We start from the raw sequence: 26,056 nt of genomic DNA, 5'->3' as shown, positions 1-26,056 counted from the left end.
TAAAAAGTTAATTAATGTCCTATTTCTTCTATCGGTCCATCCATCAGCCATAACAGTGCATCCAACCTTGGCCCACTTTGCCATATGGTTACTCATCAACTCATTTGTTGCTTCTAATTCCTTTTTCAAACATGGAACTCTTAACTCATGATAAGATGGTGGTTTCAATCTAGGACCGAATTGTCCAATTGACTCAATCATAGGGGCAAAACTATCATATGTGCAGGCATTCAGAGGCACTCCTGCATCATAAAACCATCGAGCAATTCTTTGGATGGTGTGCTCTCTCATTTCCTTCTTGTATGCCCCATTCAATGAAGTTTGTTTTCCTTTGTCCTTTCTATTTTGAACCACAGTTTCTGGGTTAGGAGTAAAAAATGCATCCATTGGACCCTTTTGCCTTGGCTTCTTCAAGCTCGGGCCCCTTGGTGTTGTTATGTTGTTTACACTAACACTCCCTTCATCTTCATCCTCGATACCGTAATCTTCTACATCAATGTCCACAATCAGATTTTTTTGTTCTTTAATCTCTTTTTTTTTTGGACATGTACTCTTTAATTTCTTCCTTCACGTGATCCGAACATTTTGTACAGGCGGTGACATTTCTGTAACCATCAGCGAGGTGTTGTTTCATTCTATATACCCTCCTTTTGTTACTTTCGAACAAAATCCACAGACAAACGTATTTTTATCTTGGTCATTTTGCAATTGACCATATTTCCATGCCGGATTTTTCTTGAACTTTTATCAGCCATCTATGATCTAAGTTATAAAAAAAAAAAAAAAAACAGAAGCTATTTAAAACAGAAGCTGTTATAAAAAGATAAAAAACAGAAGCTATCTATGGATGGGATGAAGCTGTTATAAATGGAGGATTGGAGGGGAGTGTGTTGTGAGAGGGATGGGATGAAGGTTGAGTTTGATGGGTTATTGAAGGAAGTTGTGGTCGAGAAGTATAAGAAGAAGAAGATGTCCAAAACTTGCACACAATAAATAAGTCAAGAGACAAAACCAATAGTCACTCAATGGGTATACCACGCTATGAAAACACAAAACGACATATGTAGTTCGTAGCCGTCAAATCAGCAAATTGATAGCTAACTTAGACCAAAACATACTAGAACCAAATGAATCTGTGACACAACAAAGTGTCACAGTAGAGTATGAAATTTAATGCAAGATGTCAAATCAACAAAGGAGAGATACTCAGAATTCCACATCTAAAAAAATAGCCCACTATGCTTAGCATGAAATATAGACTTTTGGTCAAAACTTGATTGTAGTTATCTCAATCCTCTGCTATATTTCATCTCATTCCTCTCGAGTTTCATTGGAATTGTAGGTGGAAACTTAGTTCTCGAAAATGAAAGAGAGGATCCACCTTCCATTCTCTTAGCAACCAAATTAGAGGAAATGACAATAGAGCCAAAAGATGCAATAGATAGAAAACATTTCAAGTTCGTTCATCCATATTTGTTCTTTTCACCATTCTGAGCAATCAATATGTTAAATGAAAGTAAAAGGATAAAAACTAATAATCCTTTGAAAAGCATGTACGAAATGGAAGAAGTTGTTGAGTGAAAAAAAGGAATGTGAGATTTTGAATGTGAATCTGACGAAAGACAATGAATTGATTAAGAAGTTGTTGGAGGAATCAGGCAGGGTAATTGAAGATTTAGAGAGGAAAGTGGATGTGAAAATGAAGGAGAAAGGTGAGATTGAAAAGGAAAAAAATGGGCTGGAAATGGAGGTTGAGATTTGAGAAGTTAGAGAAGGAAGTTGCTCAATTAAAACAGAGTACATTCTGTTTCAAACAGGAAAAGGAAGAGAACGGGAAGAGAATTTCTGAGCTTCAAATGAGAATTGAATAAGCTGTGGTGAAAGAAAGTGGGATGCTGTGGAGTTTGATGTTCTTGTCAAAGAGTTACAGAAGAAGGAGAAAGCAATGCAGATGTTAACTGAACAAAGAGATTCACTTGATGTGAATTTAAATCTAATCCAAGAGGAGGCAAAAAGTTTACAACGTACGATTGAGATACTCACCCGCGATAAAGCTGAAATGGAGGAGGTGAAAACTGAAGCAGAATATTATTGTCTTCTCTTTTCCTCTGTTTTTGCACCAAAAAACAGAGTAATGGCAGCCGCAGCACCAAATAGATTTGTTGACGCTTTGTGTGAAGAAGAAGGTGGAAAAGGAAGCAAAAAGTTTTGAAGTAGAAGCAGAACGGAAGAACCGAAAAAGTAGATGAAGAGTCGTGTTGAAGAAAATTCATGCGCGGGAGGAGAAGGGTGAAGGGTTGTTTCTTCACTTTCACGTAATAGGTTTAAAAAATTTAGATAATAATAGTTTTTTATTAATTAAAGCCCAGCCCATAAGTTATAAAAATAGCCCACTCCTAATTCGACTTGCGCCTTTGAGGCGCGCGCCTAATCTGGGCTTTTTAGAATTCTCCGCACTTCCTCACAAATAAGCTCCAAGTGGGCGCCTTGAGCCTAGGCGCACCTAGGCGCGCGGCTTAGTGCGCTTTTTAAAACACTGGTCTAGTTGATGACAATACTACAAAATACTTTACCAGAAGTACTATCAAAGGTATTGAAATACAATTTCTCTTAAAAAATATTGAAATACAATTGCAATGGAATAGAATAGAAAAGGTTGGCGCACCAGAGTTAGAATGACAGAGGAGAAGAAGATTAGAGAGAGAAGTACGAGGATAAATGAAAAACTTCTTCATTGAATTGTTAAAGATATTTAAGTGGGTTATTTTGTGTGACTTAGGCGGGATGGATGAAGATTAGATGATTCTAGTTTGGTCTTTTTAAATATTTTTTGATGTAAACTATAGCTAGTTAGTTAGTAAAAATCCCTAACTAATTAGAAATACAGCTGTAACTAACTTCCTAAAACAGTCTTGTAACTAACCAAATAAAACAACCTTGTAACTAACTTGTAACTAACCTTGAGATATCAATATATAACAGTCTCCTAGCCCGAAATATGGCAGAGAATTCTTTTGAAAAATCAATCCAACTTGAATTACATCAAATTGGTATCAGAGCAGCCCGATTCTTGGACGGAATGGCTGGCCGAAGAGTTAACAACCCTGCCACGGGGGAAAACCGTGTGCAAGAAGCGGCGGAGGAAATCACCGTCCTCTCTCCAAAGACATCAACAGTTCGCTTGCTGGCTGTTGAAGAATCTTTGGGAGATCTCCACAACAAATTTGATAAGTTGATGGAAAGTGTCGAACTGTTAAACCGAAGAGGAGAATTCCCACAGCCACCACCACGGAATGAAATTAACTTCCAAAACGACCAACGTTTTGGTGAAGCAAGAGGCCGGCGAGCAAGGGGATACGTTAGAAACATGAACAATCCACGAGGACTTCAAAGAAGGAGACCCGGTTACGCTATACAGCAACAGCTTGACGAAGACCTTCAAGAAGATCAAGAAGATTGGCAAGAAACCCAAGAAGATGATTCTTCAAGCGGGGATGAACAAGGAAACATGTGGAACTTCAATGATGAAGCACGAGCAGGAAGAAATAACCGAAGAATTGAGGCCAGAAGAGGAGAATACCACGATTATAAGATGAAGATCGACCTTCCCATGTATTATGGCAAACGAAACATAGAAGCATTCTTGGACTGGATAAAGAGTACTGAAAACTTCTTCAACTACATGGATACGCCTGAACGCAAGAAAGTCCACCTAGTAGCCTTAAAATTAAGGGCTGGTGCATCAGCTTGGTGGATCAGTTAGAAATCAATAGACAAAGATGCGGGAAACAACCGGTTCGCTCATGGGAAAAGATGAAAAAATTGCTGAAGGCAAGATTCTTACCACCAAACTACGAACAAACTTTATACAATCAGTACCAAAACTGCCGCCAAGGTGTCCGGACAGTAGCTGAGTACATTGAAGAATTCCACCGCCTGAGTGCAAGAACAAACCTAAGCGAAAATGAACAGCACCAGGTTGCAAGATTTGTGGGAGGCCTTCGATTCGACATCAAGGAAAAGGTCAGACTACAACCATTCCGTTTCCTGTCTGAAGCAATATCATTTGCAGAAACGGTAGAGGAGATGATTGCAATTCGATCCAAGAATCTAAATAGAAGATCAGCATGGGAAACAAATTCGACAAAAAGCAAAACAAACGACCAACCTTCAACCTCAACAAAAGCAAAAGGGAAAGAGATTGATAATCAAGAAGTAGCCGTTGAAAGAAAGAAAGAACAGACGTTCAAGCCTAGTGGTCAGAACAACTACTCCCGCCCGTCATTAGGAAAATGCTTCCGATGTGGCCAAACTGGCCACCTGTCCAACAACTGTCCGCAAAGAAAAACCATTGCAATAGCCGAAGATGGAGGACAGACAAGTGAAGACAGTATAGAAGCAGAGGAAGAAACTGAACTGATTGAAGCAGATGATGGGGAAAGGGTCTCTTGTGTTATCCAACGGTTACTAATTACGCCCAAGGAAGAAAAGAACCTGCAACGCCACTGTCTTTTCAAGACAAGATGCACCATAAACGGAAGAGTATGTGATGTAATCATAGACAACGGCAGCAGTGAAAACTTCGTAGCAAAGAAATTAGTAACAGTCTTGAATCTAAAGGCTGAAGCACATCCAAACCCTTACAAGATAGGTTGGGTGAGAAAAGGAGGAGAAGCCACGGTCAGCGAAATCTGTACAGTCCCTCTCTCCATTGGAAACGCCTACAAAGACCAAATTGTTTGTGATGTCATTGAGATGGATGTATGCCATCTCCTACTAGGAAGACCTTGGCAGTATGATACTCAATCATTACACAAAGGAGAGAAAATACATATGAGTTTCAATGGATGGGAAGAAAGGTAGTCTTACTCCCTATAACGAAAAAGATTAACGAAGGGTTAAGAGGTGAGAAACAGTTATTCATCACTGTTAGTGGGAAAAACATGCTTAAAGAAAGGGAACAAGACATCCTAGGACTGGTTGTTATTGAAAAAACCAAAGAAAAACAGGTTGAAGACATAGAACCCAAATTACAGCAGCTCCTTCATGAGTTCCCTCATATAAAGGATATCTGGTACAAATGCTCCAACTTCTTAGACGCTGATGACTACCACATTGTTGAAGGATATCTATTTAAAGGAGAACAATTATGCATCCCGCACACCTCACTACGTGAAGCCTTAATAAAGGAAGCACATTCTGGAGGGCTAGCTGGACATTTCGGACAGAATAAGACATTGGAGATCACTTCCAAACGATACTACTGGCCGCAAATAAGAAAAGACTCCAATAATTTCGTAAAAAGATGCCCCATCTGTCAAAGAACCAAAGGCTCCAGCACGAATGCAGGATTATACTCGCCACTACCCATCCCGACCTCAATATGGGAAGATTTATCAATTGACTTCGTGATTGGATTACCAAAAACACAAAGACAATTTGACTCAATAATGGTCATGGTGGACAGATTCAGCAAAATGACACATTTCGTAGCATGCAAAAAGACAAATGATGCAATCTACATAGCCAACCTCTTCTTTAAAGAAGTAGTACGACTACATGGAGTACCTAAAAGCATAGTATTAGACAGAGATGTCAAGTTCCTGAGTCACTTTTGGCGAACACTGTGGAAGAAGTTTGACACAACACTGAAATTCAGCACCACAGCCCACCCACAGACAGATGGACAAACTGAAGTAACAAACAGGACCCTCGGTAATCTGCTACGCTGCCTTAGCGGGTCAAAACCAAAACAATGGGATCTAGCATTAGCTCAAGCTGAATTCGCCTTCAATAATATGAAGAACAGATCAACAGGAAAGTCCCCCTTCGAAGTAGTTTATACCAAACTACCACGATTAACCTTTGATCTCACTACACTCCCCACAACCGTGGATCTCAACAACGAAGCAGAATGCATGGCAGAAAATATCAAAAAACTACACAAGGAAGTCCATGATCATCTTATACAGACAACAGACTCCTACAAAAAGGCAGCAGATAAAAAAAGAAGACAAGCCCACTTCAATAAAGGAGACCTAGTAATGGTACACCTGAAAAGAGCAGATTTCCTACTGGCACCTACAACAAGCTGAAAGACAGACAAATTGGGCCATTCCCTATATTAGAGAAATACGGAGATAATGCCTTCAAGATCGATCTACCACAAGACATACACATACACCCAGTCTTCAATGTTGCTGACCTAAAGCCATACCATGCACCAGATCGTGTTTCAGGCTTGCTGACTGATGGACTCTGGGACGAGTCCATCCTTAGGGGGGTGGAATGATGTAAACTATAGCTAGTTAGTTAGTAAAAATCCCTAACTAATTAGAAATACAGCTGTAACTAACTTTCCTAAAACAGTCTTGTAACTAACTAAATAAAAAAACCTTGTAACTAACTTGTAACTAACCTTGAGATATCAATATATAACAGTCTCCTAGCCCGAAATATGGCAGAGAATTCTTTTTGAAAAATCAATCCAACTTGAATTACATCATTTTTCCTTTTAGTTTTGGTGGGGGCAATGGGCTTTTTAAATATGCTACCTAGTTTGGATTGGGAAAGATTAGATGCCTTCTTTTTAGAAGGTCCAACGTGTCCACTTCAGAAGTGCATTTGATATTTGTTTTTTATTAAAAGCAAATATGTCAAATCACTTATCCGATATGTATATGGGAAGTATTTAGGAGTATTGATATTTGATACGTATTTGATACGATTTTTTGCTTCACATGGAGTATTCATGCTTCATAAGCAAAAAAAAACCACCACCCACTCCCCACTCCTTTCTTCTTTGAGAAAAAAAGCCCTCGCCTTGCCTTCATCAGTGAGAGGGCATCGAACTTGTACACCATTATGTACCCTTTGAAACCACCAGCACCAGCACCAGCACCCTTTTTTGACAAGAAACAAGCTTTTTCATTAAAATAATGATATGAGACTATGCTCAAAGTACAATGGAAACAACAAGCATAAAGCTGTGGATCAGGAGGTGCACCCGGGCATCTCAACTAGGTTGACACCCCATTAGTACCATCAACACCTTGAAAAGAAACTTGCAAATAACTTAATAACTTAAAAATTACAATCATTGCCAAGATATTTTTTTTTTGAAACGAAAATAAGCCTCTTTATGAAGGATAATGAGACTAAAGCTCAAAGTACAAGAGTATTATACCAAAACCAAAAGAACTAAGGGAAAAAACAAGCTAAAACATAAACAAAGACTATAATCGGGCAAAATAATATGATGGAAACTTAAATACGAGTCCGAATCAGAAAATAAACGAGCTAATCAAAGCCACACAATACAGTACATCAGTAGAAAGCTAAGTAAAAAGCAATACTTAAACACTCTCTCAAAATTAGCCCACTCCACTCGTATAAAAAGTACTGCACATCCAAATCTTCAAGATGATAGGAGAAAATGAAAGCCAAGAAGATGCAAACAGCTGCCTCAAAGCTAACTTGCCAACACAATCCAAAGTCCAGAGGATCTGGAAGTAGTCTTCTTCCAATCCACATAAACTTGCCAGCACTGCCTTCAACTCATTACTCCAGTTATCAAAGAGAAGTCAGCTTTAGCAATGTCAGTTTTCTGAAAAAACCTTCAACCCACCTTGTAAGAAAGTCCCTGAAAATCTTTAAAGCTTCCAACTAAAATCTGGCCGACATCTTTTGAGCTCTATATGCTTTCTATGACTTCTTTAACGAAGCTGTCCATTCTAGAATCTTGAATTAGTAGTATGTCTGGACTAATTTCTTTTGAAAACTTCTAAGAATCAGCCACCATGTTTTTGTCCAAATCATCATGCAATTCAATAGCTAATCTTCAATTTTCAACCCTGAGGATATCCACCGAATGACCTGTTTTCCTTTGGATTAGGCTAAAGAGATTTCACAGGTATCCACTATGGAATGCAATTTTTAGGTATGTATTTTTCTTTTACAGTGGAGTAAAGGAAAGCTTTTCTTAATGGAAAGTAATTGAACCTCTTCAGATTGGAATAAAATACTTAAAGCCTTGTTCATATCAACTGGCATTTTATTGTAATTTCTATCTCCTCATTGTCCTCTTTCCTGTTCTTCACTGCTTACACTTGCCAATGACTCTTCATCAAAGTCTTTCGTACCTTTATGAGAAGTCTGAAAATTGCTATGTAATCCTCGCACAGAAGGAGGATTGAAAGACTCTTGGGAATTACATCCGAAATGGGAACCAGGTTTATTCAAAAAAGGTAAAGAAGCTGACCTGTTTTGATTTAGGCCAGGGACTTGGATCTTGACACAACAGCCTCAAGCAAGTCAGGGTTTGTGATTTTTGTCCAAGAATTGCTAAAAGAAGTCCTTTTCTTGGTCAAGTGTTTTCGGAAAGGCTTAACCAAATAAGAACTTCCTTGAGACATTTTAGGAATCTTGCACTTCTTGTTTCTCTTCATTCGTTGATGCAAGCAAATGTTAGCCGGAAATTTCTGAGGTATTTCGAACTCACTCGTATTGTGAGATGGAGACTGAAGAAGATCATTATTCGAGTTATCCTTGGACAATTGGAATGCTATATTCACTGTACTGTTTGATTGGTTGGAAAAAGGCAAGGAAGAGTTGGATTCCAAGGCAGAGGAAGATATGAGAACACGGCTGGAAGGTGGAAGGGTTCTTGAGTGATTAGTTAATGCTGCTGAGCTGTCTTTTGGGAGGAATAACGGAGGAACTACAACAGGCTCTCTTTTAAATTTCTTTTTCGTGCCCTTACGGATGGAAGCAGAACAATTACTTTGCAGAGAATCATTTCCATTCACATTCTCTTTCCTTGTTAAAGCTTTTTTCGTGTTCATACTAGGCTGGAAAGTAGCCCCATTTGAGCTTTCCACCATTTGAGGTTAGACCAAAGCCCAATGAATTAAATGCATAGATATCTTCTGCTGAATTCTCTCTCTTCCTTGGATACAGCCTATTAATTTCTAACGGACATATTTCATTTCCAATCAGATTGTCGGCCTCCGGCGCCGGTGAGGAAACATGAATTTGATTCAAAGCTTCTAATGGATTTCTTGAAAAGGAGGGAGCTGTTTTAGTGGATTTAAACACATCAAGTTCTTGAGGGAAGAACAAAACATTAACATCTTCATCTTCCAAAGCTTGCCTAACCCTTAGTTAATCAATAGGGTTTTTGAAAATCCTTAAGAATAAGACTTCCCTTGAAAATACATGGGGGATCCATAGGCTCAATATCATCAAAATTCAAGAAAAAATTACTTCTATTAAAGTCTGTAATTTCAGTGGTAGTAGGTATAATACCACATAAATTCGGTTTAACTTGAATTCTTGCTTCGTTGCAATTGGTTAGATTAAGCGTTTCTGTGGCAATGCTTTCTAAACCCTCAAAATTCTCTCTGGTGGCTTCGAAGGTTTTTCTACACTAGTAGTCCAGAGGAAGGTTTCCAATTCTTAACCATCTGCTGCAGCCTTTCATTACCAACGGCTGGCTGTTTTTTAATCTATCCCATTTTTCGAACTTTAGGTGAAATGGCCCCATCTCCTGCCATCTCTCAGGTTCATTGATGAAATCTTCAACCAGGCCTTGATCCAAACTAATAAGAGCATTTTCATCCAATAGTGGGTTGATGATAATTCTTGTTTGGAAAAAGATTTCCAGCAGTTTTCGAATTTCTCTCCAATAATCAACGCAAAGAGTATTGTAACTATCCACAACTATTCTGATGTAGCCTAAGTAATCTCAAGGAGAAATCCTCCAAGAACAAATTGAGAATCTTTTATTAGAATGAATAATGTGCTTCATACAAGAGGAGAAGACTTCTATTACAAATGGGGCTAAAAAGGGAATTAATCTAGAATATTACCTAATTACCCAATTAACTCTTAGTCTTCTTACATCATTTTCAAACTTTGTTTGAATAACTTCCGAGTTATTTGTCACCCCCTGACTCTGTTTTGCTCTCTTCAAAATAGAGGAAACTTGAGAGCTTTCTCCTTCATCTTTGGTCACAGCCTGATAATCAACTTTAATGGCACTCTCTTTTTTTTTTTTCATCATGGGTTAAGTTACCATCCGATTTAACTTTATCTGTGAAGCTTGTACTCTTAGCCTGGGCTGGATTAAAAGATGTGGCAATTTTATGTGAATACCAACTTATATACTCTGGTTTTGAAAAGGAAATTCTCCAGCATTTTGTGAAATGCCACCCACCCCTGTTTGTCTTCTCCCTAACACACTCGAATGAAGGAGTGTCCACCTGAAAATGGCCATAGGTCACACAACATAACACCCAACCCTTTTTTGCCTTGAACTTTGACAACTTCAACCTTCCTTGGTTTAACTCCCCCATTTCTGGAAGAAACAATCTGCTGGGCCTCTTAATAACACTGATAATGCTTTCAGGCACCAGCTCACATCTTTGACAAGGAAGCTATCGTCTTCTGACCAAATGCGATAATACGATTGAAGAACTTCGTAACTTACCACTTCCATTGCAGTCTCACTTCTAAGCTTCCCTGTGCAATTAAAACGAAACTCAACCACCAGACCTTTAGTGATTGGTCTGTGGGTAGACTTCACCAGGAGGCTAACGTTGTTAGACTGAAAAGTAGTCGTTGTGAGGCTACTGGATAAAGAGAGAACCGAAAAGGGAGCAGGAGGGAGGGGGGAGGAGGGATAACAAAGAGAACTTACCTTTTAGCAACTTCCAGATTTTCTGTTTCATTTGAACATTTGTTGTTTCTTCTCACTACATCAATAGAAAAGTTCTTGATCTTTGTTCCATCGCCAAGAATATTCAAAAATAGCAAAACAAGACTATGAAGTGTAGTAGAGGAAGAGAGCCATCTTATCCACGGTTGCATCAACAATTACATGGAGATGAGAGCACTCCAGTTTAAACTAATATCTTGACTTGAATAATCAGCAGAAGCCTTGGCCCCCATTATTCTACACTCTACATCAATTCCCCTGAATATGTTTTTGCTACCAACTCAAAAGTGATAGAGTCTAAAGAATCACTTCAGATGGTGGTTTGCCAACCCATGAGGCTTTTCTTTGAGTTCGAAGAAATGGCACGAGCTCGATCCTCATGAAATTGATGTCAACTGAGTTGATTTAATTGGAAATGATGTTAGGGTTGAAAGAGAGCTTGATTGCATCAATGAATCAGGAGGGAGAAGGGGAAAGTGGTGATGTAAGAAGAATGTGGTTAGCTGGGTCATAGTCTTAGGTTAATTCCATTTTTTACCACCACTTGTATTAAAACTCTATAAGTGGAAGTCTTCCCCTCATGTATGGACAAATACTGAATTATCTTTTGTTCGAAGAATTCTCGTAGATTTTCTAGAAAGATCTCCTTGCTTTTGTTCAATTCATTCATTGTGTGGTGGGGAAGGGGAGAGATACTTCCTTTTGGGAAGACCATTGGATGGGGGAGAGATACTTACTTTTGGGAAGACCATTGGATGGGGGGAGACCTCTCTGTTTCTTATTCCCTCTTTCGTATCATTTTCTTGATCACAAACACTGTTTTGTTGCTGATATTCTCGTGTGGTCTAGGAGCTCGTATTCCCTCTCTTTTGGGTTCTGTTGTGCTTTTTCCTATAGGGAAACAATAGAGGTACTTGAGGGCCACTCGTTTAGACGTGGGTGAAGTGGTTCTCCCCTAGGTCTATCTGTTTTCTTGTGCTGTGGAGGATTGAGATTCCTAGGAAAGTTAAGTTCTTTAGTTGGCAAGTTTTACACGACCGTAAAAAGAAAAAAAAACAGGATGGATAGGCTTAAGAGGAAGATGCTCTCGCTTGTAGGTCCTTTCTTGTTGCATTCTTTGTAGAAAAGGGAGGGAGATCTGGACCACATTCTGGGCATTGTGAGTTTTCCAGCTTGGTTTGGAACTCTTTGTTTTAGACATTTGGCGTTAGGGGGACTTGACATAGAGATGTGTGTGCGTTGCTTGAGGAGTTCCTTCTCAACCCTGACCAGTGAGAAGGGCACTTCCTTTGGGTCATGGGGGTGTGTTCTATTTTATGGGTGGTGTGGGGTGAGCAGAACAATGGGGTTTTTAGGGGTGGGGAGAGGGTCCCCAGTGAGATTTGGTCCCTTGTACGTTATCATGTTTCTTTGTGGGCCTTGAATTCGAAGGAATTTTGTAATTATTCTATAGGTGTTATTTTGCATAGTTGGGTCCCTTTTTCTAGAGGGTTCCCTTCCTTTTAGTGGGCTGGCTTTTGGTTAGCCTCCTATTCTCTCTTTTTTTTTCCTCATTGAAATTGGTTTTATCATCATATAAACAAAAAATACTCACCCTCAAAGTCAAGTTTATTTATTTATTTTGAAACGGAGACAAATCTTTTTTATTAATATGCACTCAAAGTACAAGAGAGTTATACAAAGAGAGTAATACAAAGTCAAGTTTATTTGTACTCTGCTTATATTTGGAAAGTTGTTAAAGATTCAATGAAACTCCTCTAAAAATAACTCATTGTAGGTATAAAATCGATTGACCATACACTTCACTACTAAAATGGCTATCCTTCACGTATTATATGAATATTTACTATATGAATCCTGCGCAATATAGACATTGGCTCCCTTTTTTTTTTTGTTTTATTAATTTGTTTTTGTTTATTATAATCATAATGAACTTAGGTGAGCCCTAATATCTTTCCATCTTTACATTTACACTAGAGTTTTTTCACAATCTTTTGGTTCATAATTTTGTCGACCCTTTGATTGGGTTTGAGTTGTTTGACTTTTTTTGCTAGTTTCTTGTTTGTAGGTTTGGAATCTTTGTAGTTTTAATGTAATTTATTTATTAGCATTGTGTTAGATACCTACATTTGTATACATGGGTTTATATTGTATAAGGGTAATTAGATTAGTATAGGGTTAGGGGTATAAGGGTAATTAGATACTTAGGAAGTTACTAGTAGTTATTGTGTAAGTGTGGTTACTAGTAGCTATTATGTGTGGTTACTAGGGTGGTTACATCTTGTTATAAATGGAGGGAGGGTAAGTGAGAGAGAGAGGTTATTATGTGGAGTGATTTAGGGCTTGGGTGAGAGTACTCAAGAGGGAGGTTCCAAGTGCCTTATACTTGGGTTTATCTTGTATTTTCTTATAGTTCATTATAATAAATTAATATCTTGTTCTTGTTAGCAACTTTCTAACACATTGTTAATTTTGCCAATAGCTCATATCTCCCTTTGTAATTAGATCTTTTAATGAGTATTAATAATTGCTAGGCTCTTCTTTATTAGTTTTGTGGGTGGGGGTTTCCTCAACCCTTTCCTCTTAGATGGTCCTTCTTGGCTTTTTTTGTTGAATATACATATGCTTTTCTTATTAGAAAAAGAGATTTACTTATGATGTTAGACATCAGTCTCTGATTATTACCTAATATGAGTTACTATTGCTCTTTAGGTCTTCCAATGCGTAAATGCAACTTGTGGTTATTTTTATCATCCTAAATGTATTTCAAGATTGCTTCATCCGGAGAATAAAGTTGCCGCTGGAGACCTTGAGAAGAAGATTGCATCTGGAGAATCTTTCTCATGCCCTGTGCATAAGTGCTCTGTTTGTGCGCTCGGCGAAAATAAGAAAATATGGGAACTACAGTTTGCTGTTTGTCGACGGTGTCCAAAATCATACCACAGGAAATGCTTACCAAGGTATCCTTTGAATTTCTATATAGTGAATCAGAGTGTAATTTTTTAAGTTCTGGTGCTTAATTGGTTAAAGAATGCATTGTTTTTGTTAGGAAAATCACTTTTGAAGGTTCTGAGGATGGTGAAACCCCGACCAGGGCATGGGAAAAGCTATTACCTAATCGCATTTTGATATATTGCTTGTAAGATTGCTGTGTCAGCTGTTACTACTATTTCCTTTAATCAGTATTGGCCTATTAATGTTTTTTTTTCATTTAATTTGACCAGGGACCACGAGATTGATGAAGAAATTGAGACTCCTGCTAGAGACCATATAAAATTTCCTGGTCTTGAAGAGAGTAGGCTTCCCATTCAGAAAAGGAAACTTCCTATCAGTGATACAAGACGAGGGAAGACGATAGTTTTTCGTGGGAGTAGGGAGAATGTTGTATCAAAGAAGGGATCTATGCCAGATGACCTTCAGGGAAAATCTGCTGCAAAAGTATCCAAATCATTTGAGAGGTCCTCATCTGATGGGAAGCTTCTTGGTAAAGTGACTGCGAAATCATTGTGGAGTTCTGAGTCTGAAAATGTGAAATTGGTAACATTTCAAGAAACTGTTTGAATAAAAAAGGAGAATCTGTCCTCATGGACATTGATAAGACGATCAAAGTGAAAAAATCCTCCTTAGTTGGCAAGTCTGCCATACCAACCAAGAGATTTGATCCAAGTAAGATTTACAAGGAGGATAGAAGTGGGATGCTCCTATTAGATGCCAATTCGGAGAGGAGGTAACTGCCATTTGTACTTCACATTTGGTTTTGATGCCCTCACCCTTAAAAAATGAATTAAGGAATGACAACAGTTATAAACTTCCCTAAAGTGCACGCTTGCATGTTTGGTAAAGTGGATTTGTTTCTAAAATATTCTTTCTTTTAACCTAGGTTAATGGACATGATGAAAAATGTTGCATCGTCAATTACTTTGGAAGACGTAATTAAGAAGCACAAAGTCCCATCTACTCATGCATATTCTTTAAAACATGTAGTGGACAAGACAATTAAGATGGGGAAGTTGGAAGGGTCAGTTGTGGTAAGAAAATTATTAACTTTTGTATCCTTAAAGTGATCTCGTGGTTTCTTATCCCTTAATGGTCTACTGTTTTGGTTGTTAGGCTGTTCGAGCTGCTCTGCGCAAGCTTGAGGAAGGATGTTGCATTGAGGATGCAGAAGCTGTTTGTGAGCCTGAAGTTCTTAACCACATATTTAAGTGGAAGGTGCTTACAATTTCTTATTGCACTGTTCTAAAGAAATTTCTTAGGCTTTTATTTGCTCAGCTGCTTTGACGAAATTTTTGACAAAGCATGGTCTTATACTGACTAATATTTTGTGTTTTCGAAGTTTTGAACTATTTTGTGCTTTCATCTTAGACATTCGGCCCCTGCTCTCTATTTTCCTATTTACATCTTTTTCCTTATGCTGAATCATTTGGTGGCAGATGCCTTTTCTCGTTTTAGTAGCTCTAGGATATTGTTGGGATTCTGTCATTTGTTGTTTGATAGAGAAGCAACTGACATAGTGGCTCTTGTATCCTCGAACGAGACATTTGATATTAATACGAAGGAGAAGGATTGTTTCTCTTTTGGAGCTTGAATCCTTCTAAAAGTATTTCTTATAGTTCCCTCTTTTGGAGCTTTTGTGAAAATTTTAAGAATGTAGTTCCCTCTTTTAGAGATTTTGTAAAATTTTTCTAGAAGACTTAGTACTTCTGTTTGTGGTAAGTCAATCATGGAAGACTTCTACAGATATTTCTTTTAAAAAGGAGACAGCCTCTTTATTAATATTAATATAATAATAATGAGACAAAAGCTCATAATACAAAAGAATTATACAATGAGCATGTAAGCATGGATCGGGGGTGCACCTGGACATCTCAACTAGGTTGACACCCCCTTAACACCCTCATCATATCCAACCAAGCTAAAACCCGTAACAAAGGAGTAATGGCTAAAGGCAAAACAAACACAAAAGAAGTACAGGGAAATACAAATACAAATACAAGACTAAACATCCTTCTAAATAAAAGGCGACCAAAAACTTGCACCAAGACAAACTCGAGATCATAGGAGGAAGAACACTATGAGGAGGCTGAAAAGAGGAAGACTTTTACAGATTAGATTGGTTTTTAGAAAGATGATCCTTTTTGTAGGGCTGCTTTTTCACATTCTGTATTGGTGGGCAGAAAAAAGACTTCAATCATATCTTTTTGAATCATGACTTTGTTTGGTTAGTTTGGAGTTGTTTCTATGAGGTGTTTGACTTTCCTTTTGCTAGACACATGCTGTGTTTTAGAAAGCCTCCTAGGCGCATGCATAGTGCCTCGCCTTGCACACAAGTGCATCAGATGTGGTGCTTTCAGTGAAGCCCTACGGCCCAATGTCCTAGGCATTGGGGTTTTTTTTTCATTATTTTAAAAAAGTAATTATTAGGGTTTTTTCCTTCCATATTAATTATAAATAATAAAATTTGCTTGGCCTAAATGGAATATTTTTTTTTCCTATGGTTACTTTTATTTTTTTTCTTTTATATTCCAATTCAACTATCCTCTTTTTTATCTTGTATTTTTATATTATCTTGTATTATATATAGAGAGACTGCACCTTAAAAAAAAAACCCACATTTTTTTTCCGCCTTGCACTTAAGCCCTAAAAGACTATTGTGCTTTATTATGCCTTGAGCATTGAAAAACATTAGACACAGAGATCACGGAGATGATTGAGGAGTTTCTTCTTCATCTGTCCTCTAGGTTGTAATTTATTTGACTGGAGTTTCTTTCTTTAATTGGATTCACTTGTGTGAGCTTTGATTTTTTTGGTCTTTCCTTATATAATTATTTTTTTTCTCAATGTAAGTCTTGTTCTTTTTTCTTGGTCTTCAATGAATTTTTGTGTATTTGAATTAAATGTGTTAGCATCGTTGAATTCTTTGTTTTCTTTGAACAATCACTTTTAACTGACTTTGTGAATTCCTTTACTGTAGAGCAAACTCAGAGTATATCTTGCACCATTTCTGTATGGCATGCGCTACTCCTCCTTTGGTCGTCATTTTACAAAAGTTGAGAAACTTGTGGAGGTATACTTGTTTTTGCAGCAATGTTTTTCTTCGATTTAAGAGTACTTTGGTTGTCTTATCTTTTTAATTATGGAAGCATGGTCATGATATGTTATACTGGGTACTTCAAGGAACTTGTTTGGTGACAACAAGATTGTATTGGGGGCAAAGTATCAAAAATCCATTGTCGAAGCATGATGTGTACTACTGCACATCGGGACTCCCAACGATAAGCCAGAATTCAAGTAGTACAACCTTAATTGAACTTGGAGATTTAAGACATATGAGAAATCCAAACTTCTCTCTTTTATGTACGTTCATTAAATAAACATAAAACTGCTCTAAGTTCTCTCTCTCCTCCTCTCCTCTCCCCTCCCTCCACCCCACTCCTTCCGATCTCCCCTCTCCGACAGCCAGGTTTTTTAAGCAGTCCTCTCTGTTAAGTCTCAGAGATCACCATGGAGGTGGTTAGCTGGAAAATTGACCAGTCACACTATTGCATTTGACATGAAGGAGATTGTTGCTTCATTGAAGATGTAGAAGCCGGCAGAAGCATCTCTCTATCCGTTTGCCAACTTAGATGGATCTGGTCAGCATTAACTGATCTTATCATTTTCCGGTAGGTTGACACTTCAGGAAATTTGGGGATGTCGACAAAGGCAGATTGAGAATTTCAAAGTTTCAAGCTAAGTTGGAATGGATACTGAGCTGTGATCATTGGCCATATTCAGGGGGCTCTTCAATATCAGAGTGTGCTTAGGTAGTGAGAAGCAAGACTGGAAGTTGTTTTGCTCAATGCTAGATAAGTTTGTCGAAAAACTGGATTATGCTAGATGGTTTTCTAATAATTCCCTCAAGATTCCTCCTTCGAATTTGAATAGGAAACTAAGTTATGTTGAATTGGCAAAATCAAGTCTTTCCAGTTCCCCTGTTCCAAGACCTATATTTAAGGTAATTGACCAGACTCCTAGTAAAAAAAGCAAGGCTCAAAAGTTAGTCCATCTTCCCCCTTCAAAACAGAAGGATTTGCTGATTAAGAATCTTGAAGTTGTGAAAGTCAATTTTGAAAATTTATGGACTATAACAAAGTTATTTGCCTCAGATGACTGGAAACTGATCCGTAAGGTTGGAAGCTTTTTTCCAATAAAATATTGTTACAAATCCTTTATACGATGAGAATGCCCTCATTAGCATTGACCGAGGATCAATTTTAGATCTCATCCATGAGGAAGGAAAATGGCAAGCCTGGGGGAATTTTCTCAAATTTGAAAGCTGGTTTAAATTTAAACACAGCCGGCCACTCGTCCAAAAAGGGAATGGCGGTTGGCTAAAAATTAAAAAACTTCCCTGGGATTATTGGTGTAGGAGTACCTTTGAGGTCATTGGGGATCATTTTGGAGGTCTCTTAGATATAGCCTCCGAAAGTCTAAATTTAATTAATGTTAGTGAAGTTCGGATTCAAGTTAAGAAGAATTCTTGTGGTTTTGTGCCATCCACGATTGAAGTCACTGATCTAAGGAGGGGAAATATATATCTTCATTTTGGAGATTATGAATTCCTAAACCATAATATTCCCGTCAGAGCTAAAGAGTCCTCTTTTAATCTTTAAATGAAAGGAATAAAGGAAAAGGGGCCCACTTCAGTAAATCTTTGAGTTATAACGATTTTAGCCCAAGAATTTCGGAGGACCTTAGCAAATTTATTGCAAAAAAGCGTTACAAAATGTTTCTGTTTTTAATATTCCAGTAGCCAAAGAGTCCTCTTTTGAGTCTTTAAATGAAAGGAATAAAAGAATAGGGGCCCACTTCAATAAATCTTTGAGTTATAACGAATTTAGCCCAAGCATTTTGGAGGAAAACCCATCAGACTTATTGCAAAAAAACGTTACAAAACGTCTGATTCTTTTCTTTTTGTTCGAACAGGGGCCAACTTTCTTCAAAAGTGGGTATTTTCAATCGTTCCAAGTGTGCCAAAGACAGCAATTCCTCACATATTCCAAAAATTCTTAAGCACTATATCGCGCAAACCTCCTTCAACAATGTGTGGGCTGCCTTGCTAAAATCTGAATTAAATGGGGTTTGTGACCTTAAAATCCCCCCTTTGGACTGTTTTCGGAATAACACCATCAAGCATTCAGTTTCTGCCAATAACCCAGATCTTTTGGAAGTTTACAGCTTTAAAATCCAGGTCCCTGAGAGTTTTTACAGGTCAGTAAATAGCACTTCTCCTTCAAAGTGTCTCAACATTTCAAATTCCTCCACCTCCACTGCAAAAACATCTTGTCAGCAAGGCTCCCCATGCAAAGCTGAATTAACTCCTAAAGACCAGCCGAAAATTTTCTCACCTATCAGTGTTAGTAGTGAAGAATAAGTTGCTCTTAGTGAAGTTGACCCTAAATTAGATTAAAAAATTGAAGGGACGGACTTAAATGTTTTGTTTAATGAGGAGGGTTTTGTCACAAATAATTTTCATCCAGATTTGCCTAAAGAGTTGATGTCAATAGTCAGTGATTGTGGAATTATTGTGGTCTAATTTAGAAGTGCAGCCATCCCTATCCTTCTCTCCGCCATAATGAAGATTGTCTCATGGGTCACTAGGGGCATAAATGATTCCTCTTAATGTGCAGCACTAAAAAATTCATCATAATCTGCAATCCAGATGTGTTCATGATTCAAGAGTCTAAGAAAGATAGTTTGAATTCTGTTTTCATAAAATCACTGTGGAGGTCCAAGGTTATTGGCTAGAATTTGTGGCATCTGTTGCGCCATCTGGGGGAATTCTTGTCACATTTTCTTGGCTGGGAAAGGATTTTCTTTCTAGTGAGACCCTTTATCACATTTTTTTTTGTTTTGTCCCGTCTCTTATTGTGGCTAGGAAAGGATTTTGTCCTTGTTCAATTTAGTTTGGACTTTTGATCGCTCTCTAGGCGCTAATGTGGTTCAGCTGCTGTCGAGTCTGTTTTTTCCCAAAAATCTCGCATCATTTGGATAACTTTGTTAAAAGCTTTATTTTCAGAATTATGGTTTGAGTGGAATCAACATTTCTTCCATGATAAAGCAAAGTCAAAGAGCAGAAATTATGTGTGCAGTAGATCTTAGTGTTGCAGCTTGGTGTTCATTAAAAAATGAGTCTGCTAATTTTTCCATTCAAGATATTTACCTCAATTGGAATGCCTTTCTTAATCGAGCCTAACCATTGCCGGATCATTTTCTCTCCATTTGCAGTTCTTACTGTCTGAAGTTTGAAGCTTTGAAGTCTTGACCTTGTTTAATTTTATTTTGAGATTGTAATTGTTTTTTGGGGTTTCTTTTAATTTTCTGTTTTTTTTTCTGGACCTGGTAATTGGCTGTTTGTTTGTTTTGTTTTGCTTTGATATTTACTCGATAGAACACCAAGTAGTGTGTTCTACTAGTTTATTTATCAGCCAAACTTTTACAGAAAACAGAACTAACACAGAGTCTTGAAAACAAAGTACAACACAAGAACTAATACAAAGTTCAACATAAAACAACAAAACAGTAAAGGAGTTCACGATAATGGAAATAACTTGCTACAGACTACAGAAACTGAACACTTTCTGCATTCCCTGCTCTCCAGGAAATTACAGCCCTCCACTTCCAGAAACTGACTAACCACCCCTCTCTTCCCTTCCTTCTTTCCCTTTTAACTCTCTCCCATGTAATTAACCATGGTCCCCACCAAGGTGGTTTCCACTTCTTTCTCCATTTCCCTTCTCTTGTTCACGTGCAACTGCCTCCTTTTTCCTCCAGCTATATTGTAAAATAATTGGTGGTCTATCATCACTTTTTCGGGATATGATGATTGACGCTATGGGGGTGTCGACCTAGTTGATATGTCCCCTTTCTATTTCTTCTTTATTGCTCTCTTTGTATAATTTTCTTGTACTTAGGGTTCTTATTAATAAAGAAGTTTTGTCTCCGTTTCAAAAAAACATGAAACTGCTCTCTCTCAGCAGTGTTTTCAAAGCGCAAGGGGCACCTCAAGGTGAGAGGCGACATAAAGGCAATGCCTGAGCGAAGCGAGGTGCAATGAATGAATAAATAAATAAATAATATATGAGGTAGAACATAAGTTTATAGACAAATGTCAAAGCCTCAAAGATTAATAATAGTTCTGTAATCAAGAAAAATGAACAAAATCGATTGTATAATTCTCTTGTACTTTCAGTTTGAGTTCTATTTAATAAAGAAGTTTGTCTCCATTTCAAAAAATAAAAAATAAAAATGAACAGAACTCTATAAGTACAAGTTTAAAACACCATCAAATATCAAATTCATCAACATCCCCATCTAACTCTATGGTTTCGTCCATTGCTCCTCGGCCATTGTTCTCCTTGATGTCTAATTCATCTAACTCTATGGTTTCGTCCATTGCTCCTCGGCCATTGTTCTCCTTGATGTCTAATTCCTCTTCATCGTCGTCCTCATCTTCATTACTAACTACTTGTATAGTTGGTGCTTGCTTTTGAACTCTAGAAGTGGAGGGAGAGGTAGTTGACTTTCCTTTTGATCTAGTGTACATGAGGGGTTCTCTAACGCCGCTAGCACGAGCTACATCTCCCCATGTGAGGTCGTTGTCATAAAAAACTAGCTCATTGTCAACTTCAGCTTCATCATTTTCTTCATCCAATGTTTCGACCAACCATTCATTACTCTCGTCGATATGATTTAAAGAGATTGGATCAAGTTGATCCTTTAGATTTTTTCTGAAAAGGAAACAACCTCATTTATTAATAAATGAACAATGAAACTAAATCTTATAGTATAAGAGGATTATACGATGAGCATTCAAACCAAGGATAAGGATGTGCATTTGAGCATCCCAGCTAAGTTGACACCCTCTTAGTATCCTTATCATATCCTACATAATAAAAAGATAGAACAACTAATAACGTCCAAGTGCAGGACTAACCACAACCAATACAACTCAAAAAGGACATAAGAAACAACTTCTAACCAGACTAGGAATTAAAAATACAGCCAGACAAAGAAAGATTCTGAAACGGTTGGAAACACCAGAGGCTGTGAGCCAAATCTGAATCATCAACAAGGAGGAAAGTTAAAAGGGCTGCCAGTTTAGTAAGATATATTGCATAGAGAAGTCTTTAAATTGTTTTCGTAGAGAGCATCACAAAGAGGCATTCAGACGTGCGCACTCGTATCTATTGAACCAAGAGGAGGCTTTATTGTGGAAGACTCGCAGATTTCTCTCAAACCACAGTTCCAACAAAATTTCCTTGACGGTATTGCACTTTGCAAGGAGGCATTTTTTCATCATAACCGGACCAAGAAGTAACTGTCTAACATTATTGTTGCATTCTTTATCAAGGTCTCAGCTGAGATTAAAGGTGTGAAAGAGTTTACTCCTACACTTGGCAGCATATAAACATTCAAACAAGTGCTGGAGTTCCGCATGAAATTTGAGATAGAATGGGCATACATGTGGCGAAATATAATGAGTGGGTAACTTCTTTTGCATAATGGATGCACAAATTGAACTCCTGAACAACATAATCGATAGAGTTATACTTACCCTCGGGCTTTTAGATTTCTGAAGGCTTTTTTCCAACTGTAGGTCCATCGGAGTGGCAGGAGACAAGTGCTTCGATAATGACTTTACTGAAAAAACCCCATTAGTTTCCATTAACCAGATTCTTTTATTCTCAATATTGGATAATCTTGTCCTTTCCAAGGAGCCCAGGAGAAGTTGAAAATTAGAGATTTCAAGCTCCTAACAATCTTCTGAAATCAAGAAACCCAGAGGAAGTGGAGGCGTTCCAATGTTCTACAACCGAGCCTTTTGGATTAAGGGCAATTCTGTACAGCTTGGGAGTGTGGTCTTCAAAGCAATTCTATCCATTCATGGATCCAACCAAAACAAAATTTTGTCACCCTTTCCAACTTTAAAAGCTGCCACACTATCTAGAAATATTTATCCAAGGGCTTCTTAAACTTGAATTTTCTTTGCCACTTGTGTGCCACTGGAAGAGGCTACTCCCGTGAATACTACAAACCACCTTATACCATAGAGAGTTTTGTTCTGCCATGAACCTCCACCTCCACTTGGCAAGAAGAGTAATGTTTCTAAATTTCAGCTTGTCCAGCCCAAGGCCCCCATCTCCTTGGGGTTTGGAAACTAATTCCCATTTCACTAGGTGGTTCAACTTGCTACCGTTGTTCCCTTCTCAAAAGAAGTTCCTCCATGGTTCTTTCAATGGAATTAGAGATTTTTTTGGCATGAGGAATGTTTAGCAATTCCTCATGGATGCCGCTAAGGAGATCTTACTTTCCCCAATATTAATTCCGCATATAGATGACTTTTCCCAATTTATCTTTTGCCCATAACACTAAAATATTTCAAGCGTCTTTTTAACGTTTTCATGAATAACTTCATCAAACTTGGAAAATATTAAGGTGTTGTCTGCAAATTGAAGGAGGGGAACATGAACATTGTTCTTTCCTACCATGAAACCTTCATACAAACCGTTCAAGTGTAGATTTGAGATGAAACTACTAAGCACTTCGCTAACCATAAGAAAAGAAAGAGGGAAAGGGGATCCCCTTGCTTTAACCCTCTTGAGGCTTGAATTCTTCCTCTGGGCCTCCCATTGACGAATTCTGAATACTTAGGGTTTTTAACACAATCCATGATCAATCCAGCACACAAGCAGCAGAGACAGCGGAGTTTGAAGGCGTTTTCGGAGGCAGTGTCTGTTCCTAACAGAGAAAACTAGGGTTTTCACAACTATGTCTTGCTTGGATATACAGCAAGTTCTCAATGATTACAAAACCAAAGACCCACTCACCATCACTACTCTCAAGCTCAATCAAAAGGCTCTTTCTGATATAAATGGTTTGTCCCTTTTCAAAAACTTGGAGAAGCTTGATTTGACATTCAACAATCTCACATCGCTTCAGGGGTTGGAGTCATGCACCAATTTGAAGTGGCTCTCAGTTGTACAAAACAAACTTGATAACTTAAAAGGAATTGAAGGGCTTTCTAGACTTAATGTATTAAATGCGGGAAAGAATAAGCTTCGGTCAATGGACGAAATTAGACCCCTTGTTGGCTTTTGTGCTTTGATTTTGAATGACAATGAGATTGCTTCTATTTGCAAGCTTGATCAGATGAAGAACCTGAATACTCTGGTTCTTTCTAGAAATCCAATCCACAGTATTGGAGATTCTTTGTTGAAAGTGAATTCAATGAAAAAGCTATCCCTTTCTAACTGCAAACATCAATCTATTGAATCCCTCAAGTTTTGTATCGAACTTAAAGAGCTTAGACTTGCTCACAATGAAATCAGGATGCTCCCCAATGCTTTGGCTCATAACAAGAAGTTGTTGAATTTGGATTTGGGAAATAATGTCATCATGAGATGGTCAGATTTAAAGGTATTGAGTTCATTAGGCTATCTGAGGAATATTTATGTTCGAGGGAATCCTATTGCTGAAAGTGCTAAGTTAGATAAAAAGATTTGTCGACTGGTTCCAGGCTTGCGTGTATTGAATGCGAGATCAATTGATAAATGCATTCAGAATGAGAATGATAATGGGAGTGATAAAGAAGACGACACTCCAATCAGGAGCCTAGATCGTCAAAAAGAGAAAAAGGATAGAAAACTGAATGGGAATGTTGAAACACACCCGTCTGTTCAAGGCACTGATGGCAAACTTGATCATACTAATGGTGCTGATGTGGACAGGAAGTTGGAACGCAAAAAACGTAAGATGGATAAGGTCACCAGGGAGGAGAAAGTAATTCCATCTCTTGACAATAAGATAAATCTCGGTACCAATGATATTGATAAGGAAAAGAAGACTTCAAAGCAGAAAAGAACAAAAAGCAATAAGGAGCCATCTTTGCCAATACACAAGGAGACACTTACCAAGATTGAAAACCATAAGAAGAAAGCAAAGAAGGAAGGGGAAAGGCAGATTGGTGTTATTGACGACGCTGAAGTGCCATTTGAACAGCTTTTCGGAGATGATCTTATTGAAGACATGGATGCTGTTCTCCAAAAGGTTGGTGAGAAAGAAGTAGAGGAGATGAATTTAAAGCCTAACTTGGCATCATTTTCAGCTAATAGAAAGGAATCTAAAAGCCAAGATCGAGTTGGAAGGTTACAAATATCCCCAATAGTTGAAATTGGAATGGACGGAATATCAACATGGGGGGATGAGTAATTGCAATGCAAAGGCATTCAGTTACTTAGGAAAATTTGGATCAATCATGGCAGCACCGTGGTCGGACAGGTGTGGAATGCAGTAATAGAAAAAGAGAATGGGTTTTAGAAACTCATTTCAGTTGTTGGTCTTGCAATGAGCTATGAAGCGCTTGACTTTTGATTTGGGGGAGTTCATGAGATGGAGGATTTTTACTTTTCTGACTTAAACAAGTGACATGCCAAAAGATTTTGTAGCTTGTTGGTACCTGGGCAAGTTCTAATTTGAAACTTACATATTTCTTCTTCAACAGCCTTAAAATAGTGCATAATTAGAACTGTTAATGCCTAAATTGAAACAGAGGTGTTTGGGGGTATATTATTTCAGTTTTTATATTATTTCTATAATAGAGTTTGCCTTGTGTCTCTTAAAAAAAAAACAACACAATCCATGATCGAAGAGATGATCCATCAATGATTGAAATTTTTCTGCTTCAAAATTCTTTCCAAGAAACCCCAATCAACTCGATCAAATGCCTCTCCAAGGTCCAGTTTGTAATCCATCCTTGCTTTTTTTGGACCTATAATACTCCACAACTTTATTTGCAATAAGTACAGGATCCAGAATTTGGCGGCCATCCAAAAAGGCACTTTGAGTGAGAGCTCTAATACTGGGCATAATTATCTTCATTCTTTCAGCAAGCACTTTTGCAATCAATTTGTACAGCAAAGTAGTGAAACTTATGGGCCGGAAATCAATTACCTTTACTGCATCTTCCTTTTTCTTGATCAAGCAAATAAATTTCTCCTTTACATGCATTTAGTTTCCCAGTCCCATAGAACTCATTGAATAATTTACAAAGATTTTCCTTGAGGAGATCCCAAAATTTGATGAAGAATTCTACTGTGAAGCTATCCGGACCTGGAGCCTCTGTTTCTTCCCATTGATTTTAATGCTGCCCTGATCTCCACCAAACTAAATTTTGAAATAAGCCTTTTATTTTGATCGGCTGAAACTACAGACCAATAAAAAACGGAGGTGTGAGGAGATTTCTCATAGAGGGTGCTGTAGAAATCAAGTATTAAATGCTCAATTTCAAAGAATAAA

General features: G+C 37.9%; 2 protein-coding genes and 1 pseudogene across 2 annotated transcripts; all 3 read left to right on the top strand.

Annotated features, from left to right (window-relative positions):
* Window positions 1–26,056, top strand: part of LOC116405844 — a 133,422-nt pseudogene that overhangs the window by 6,073 nt on the left and 101,293 nt on the right.
* LOC116405854 lies at window positions 3,755–6,001 on the top strand. The gene is made up of 2 exons (XM_031889648.1): window positions 3,755–4,630; window positions 4,832–6,001. The coding sequence occupies exons 1-2, from the start codon at window positions 3,814–3,816 to the stop codon at window positions 4,861–4,863; spliced, it is 849 nt and encodes a 282-aa protein (XP_031745508.1). The 5' UTR covers window positions 3,755–3,813; the 3' UTR covers window positions 4,864–6,001.
* LOC116405853 (leucine-rich repeat-containing protein 9-like) lies at window positions 22,230–25,103 on the top strand. The gene has a single exon (XM_031889647.1). The coding sequence runs from the start codon at window positions 23,531–23,533 to the stop codon at window positions 24,968–24,970; it is 1,440 nt and encodes a 479-aa protein (XP_031745507.1). The 5' UTR covers window positions 22,230–23,530; the 3' UTR covers window positions 24,971–25,103.

The sequence above is a fragment of the Cucumis sativus genome, unplaced genomic scaffold (genome assembly GCF_000004075.3).
Source record: "Cucumis sativus cultivar 9930 unplaced genomic scaffold, Cucumber_9930_V3 scaffold38, whole genome shotgun sequence".
NCBI lineage: Eukaryota > Viridiplantae > Streptophyta > Magnoliopsida > Cucurbitales > Cucurbitaceae > Cucumis > Cucumis sativus.
This window is presented reverse-complemented; position numbering and strand designations above follow the sequence as displayed.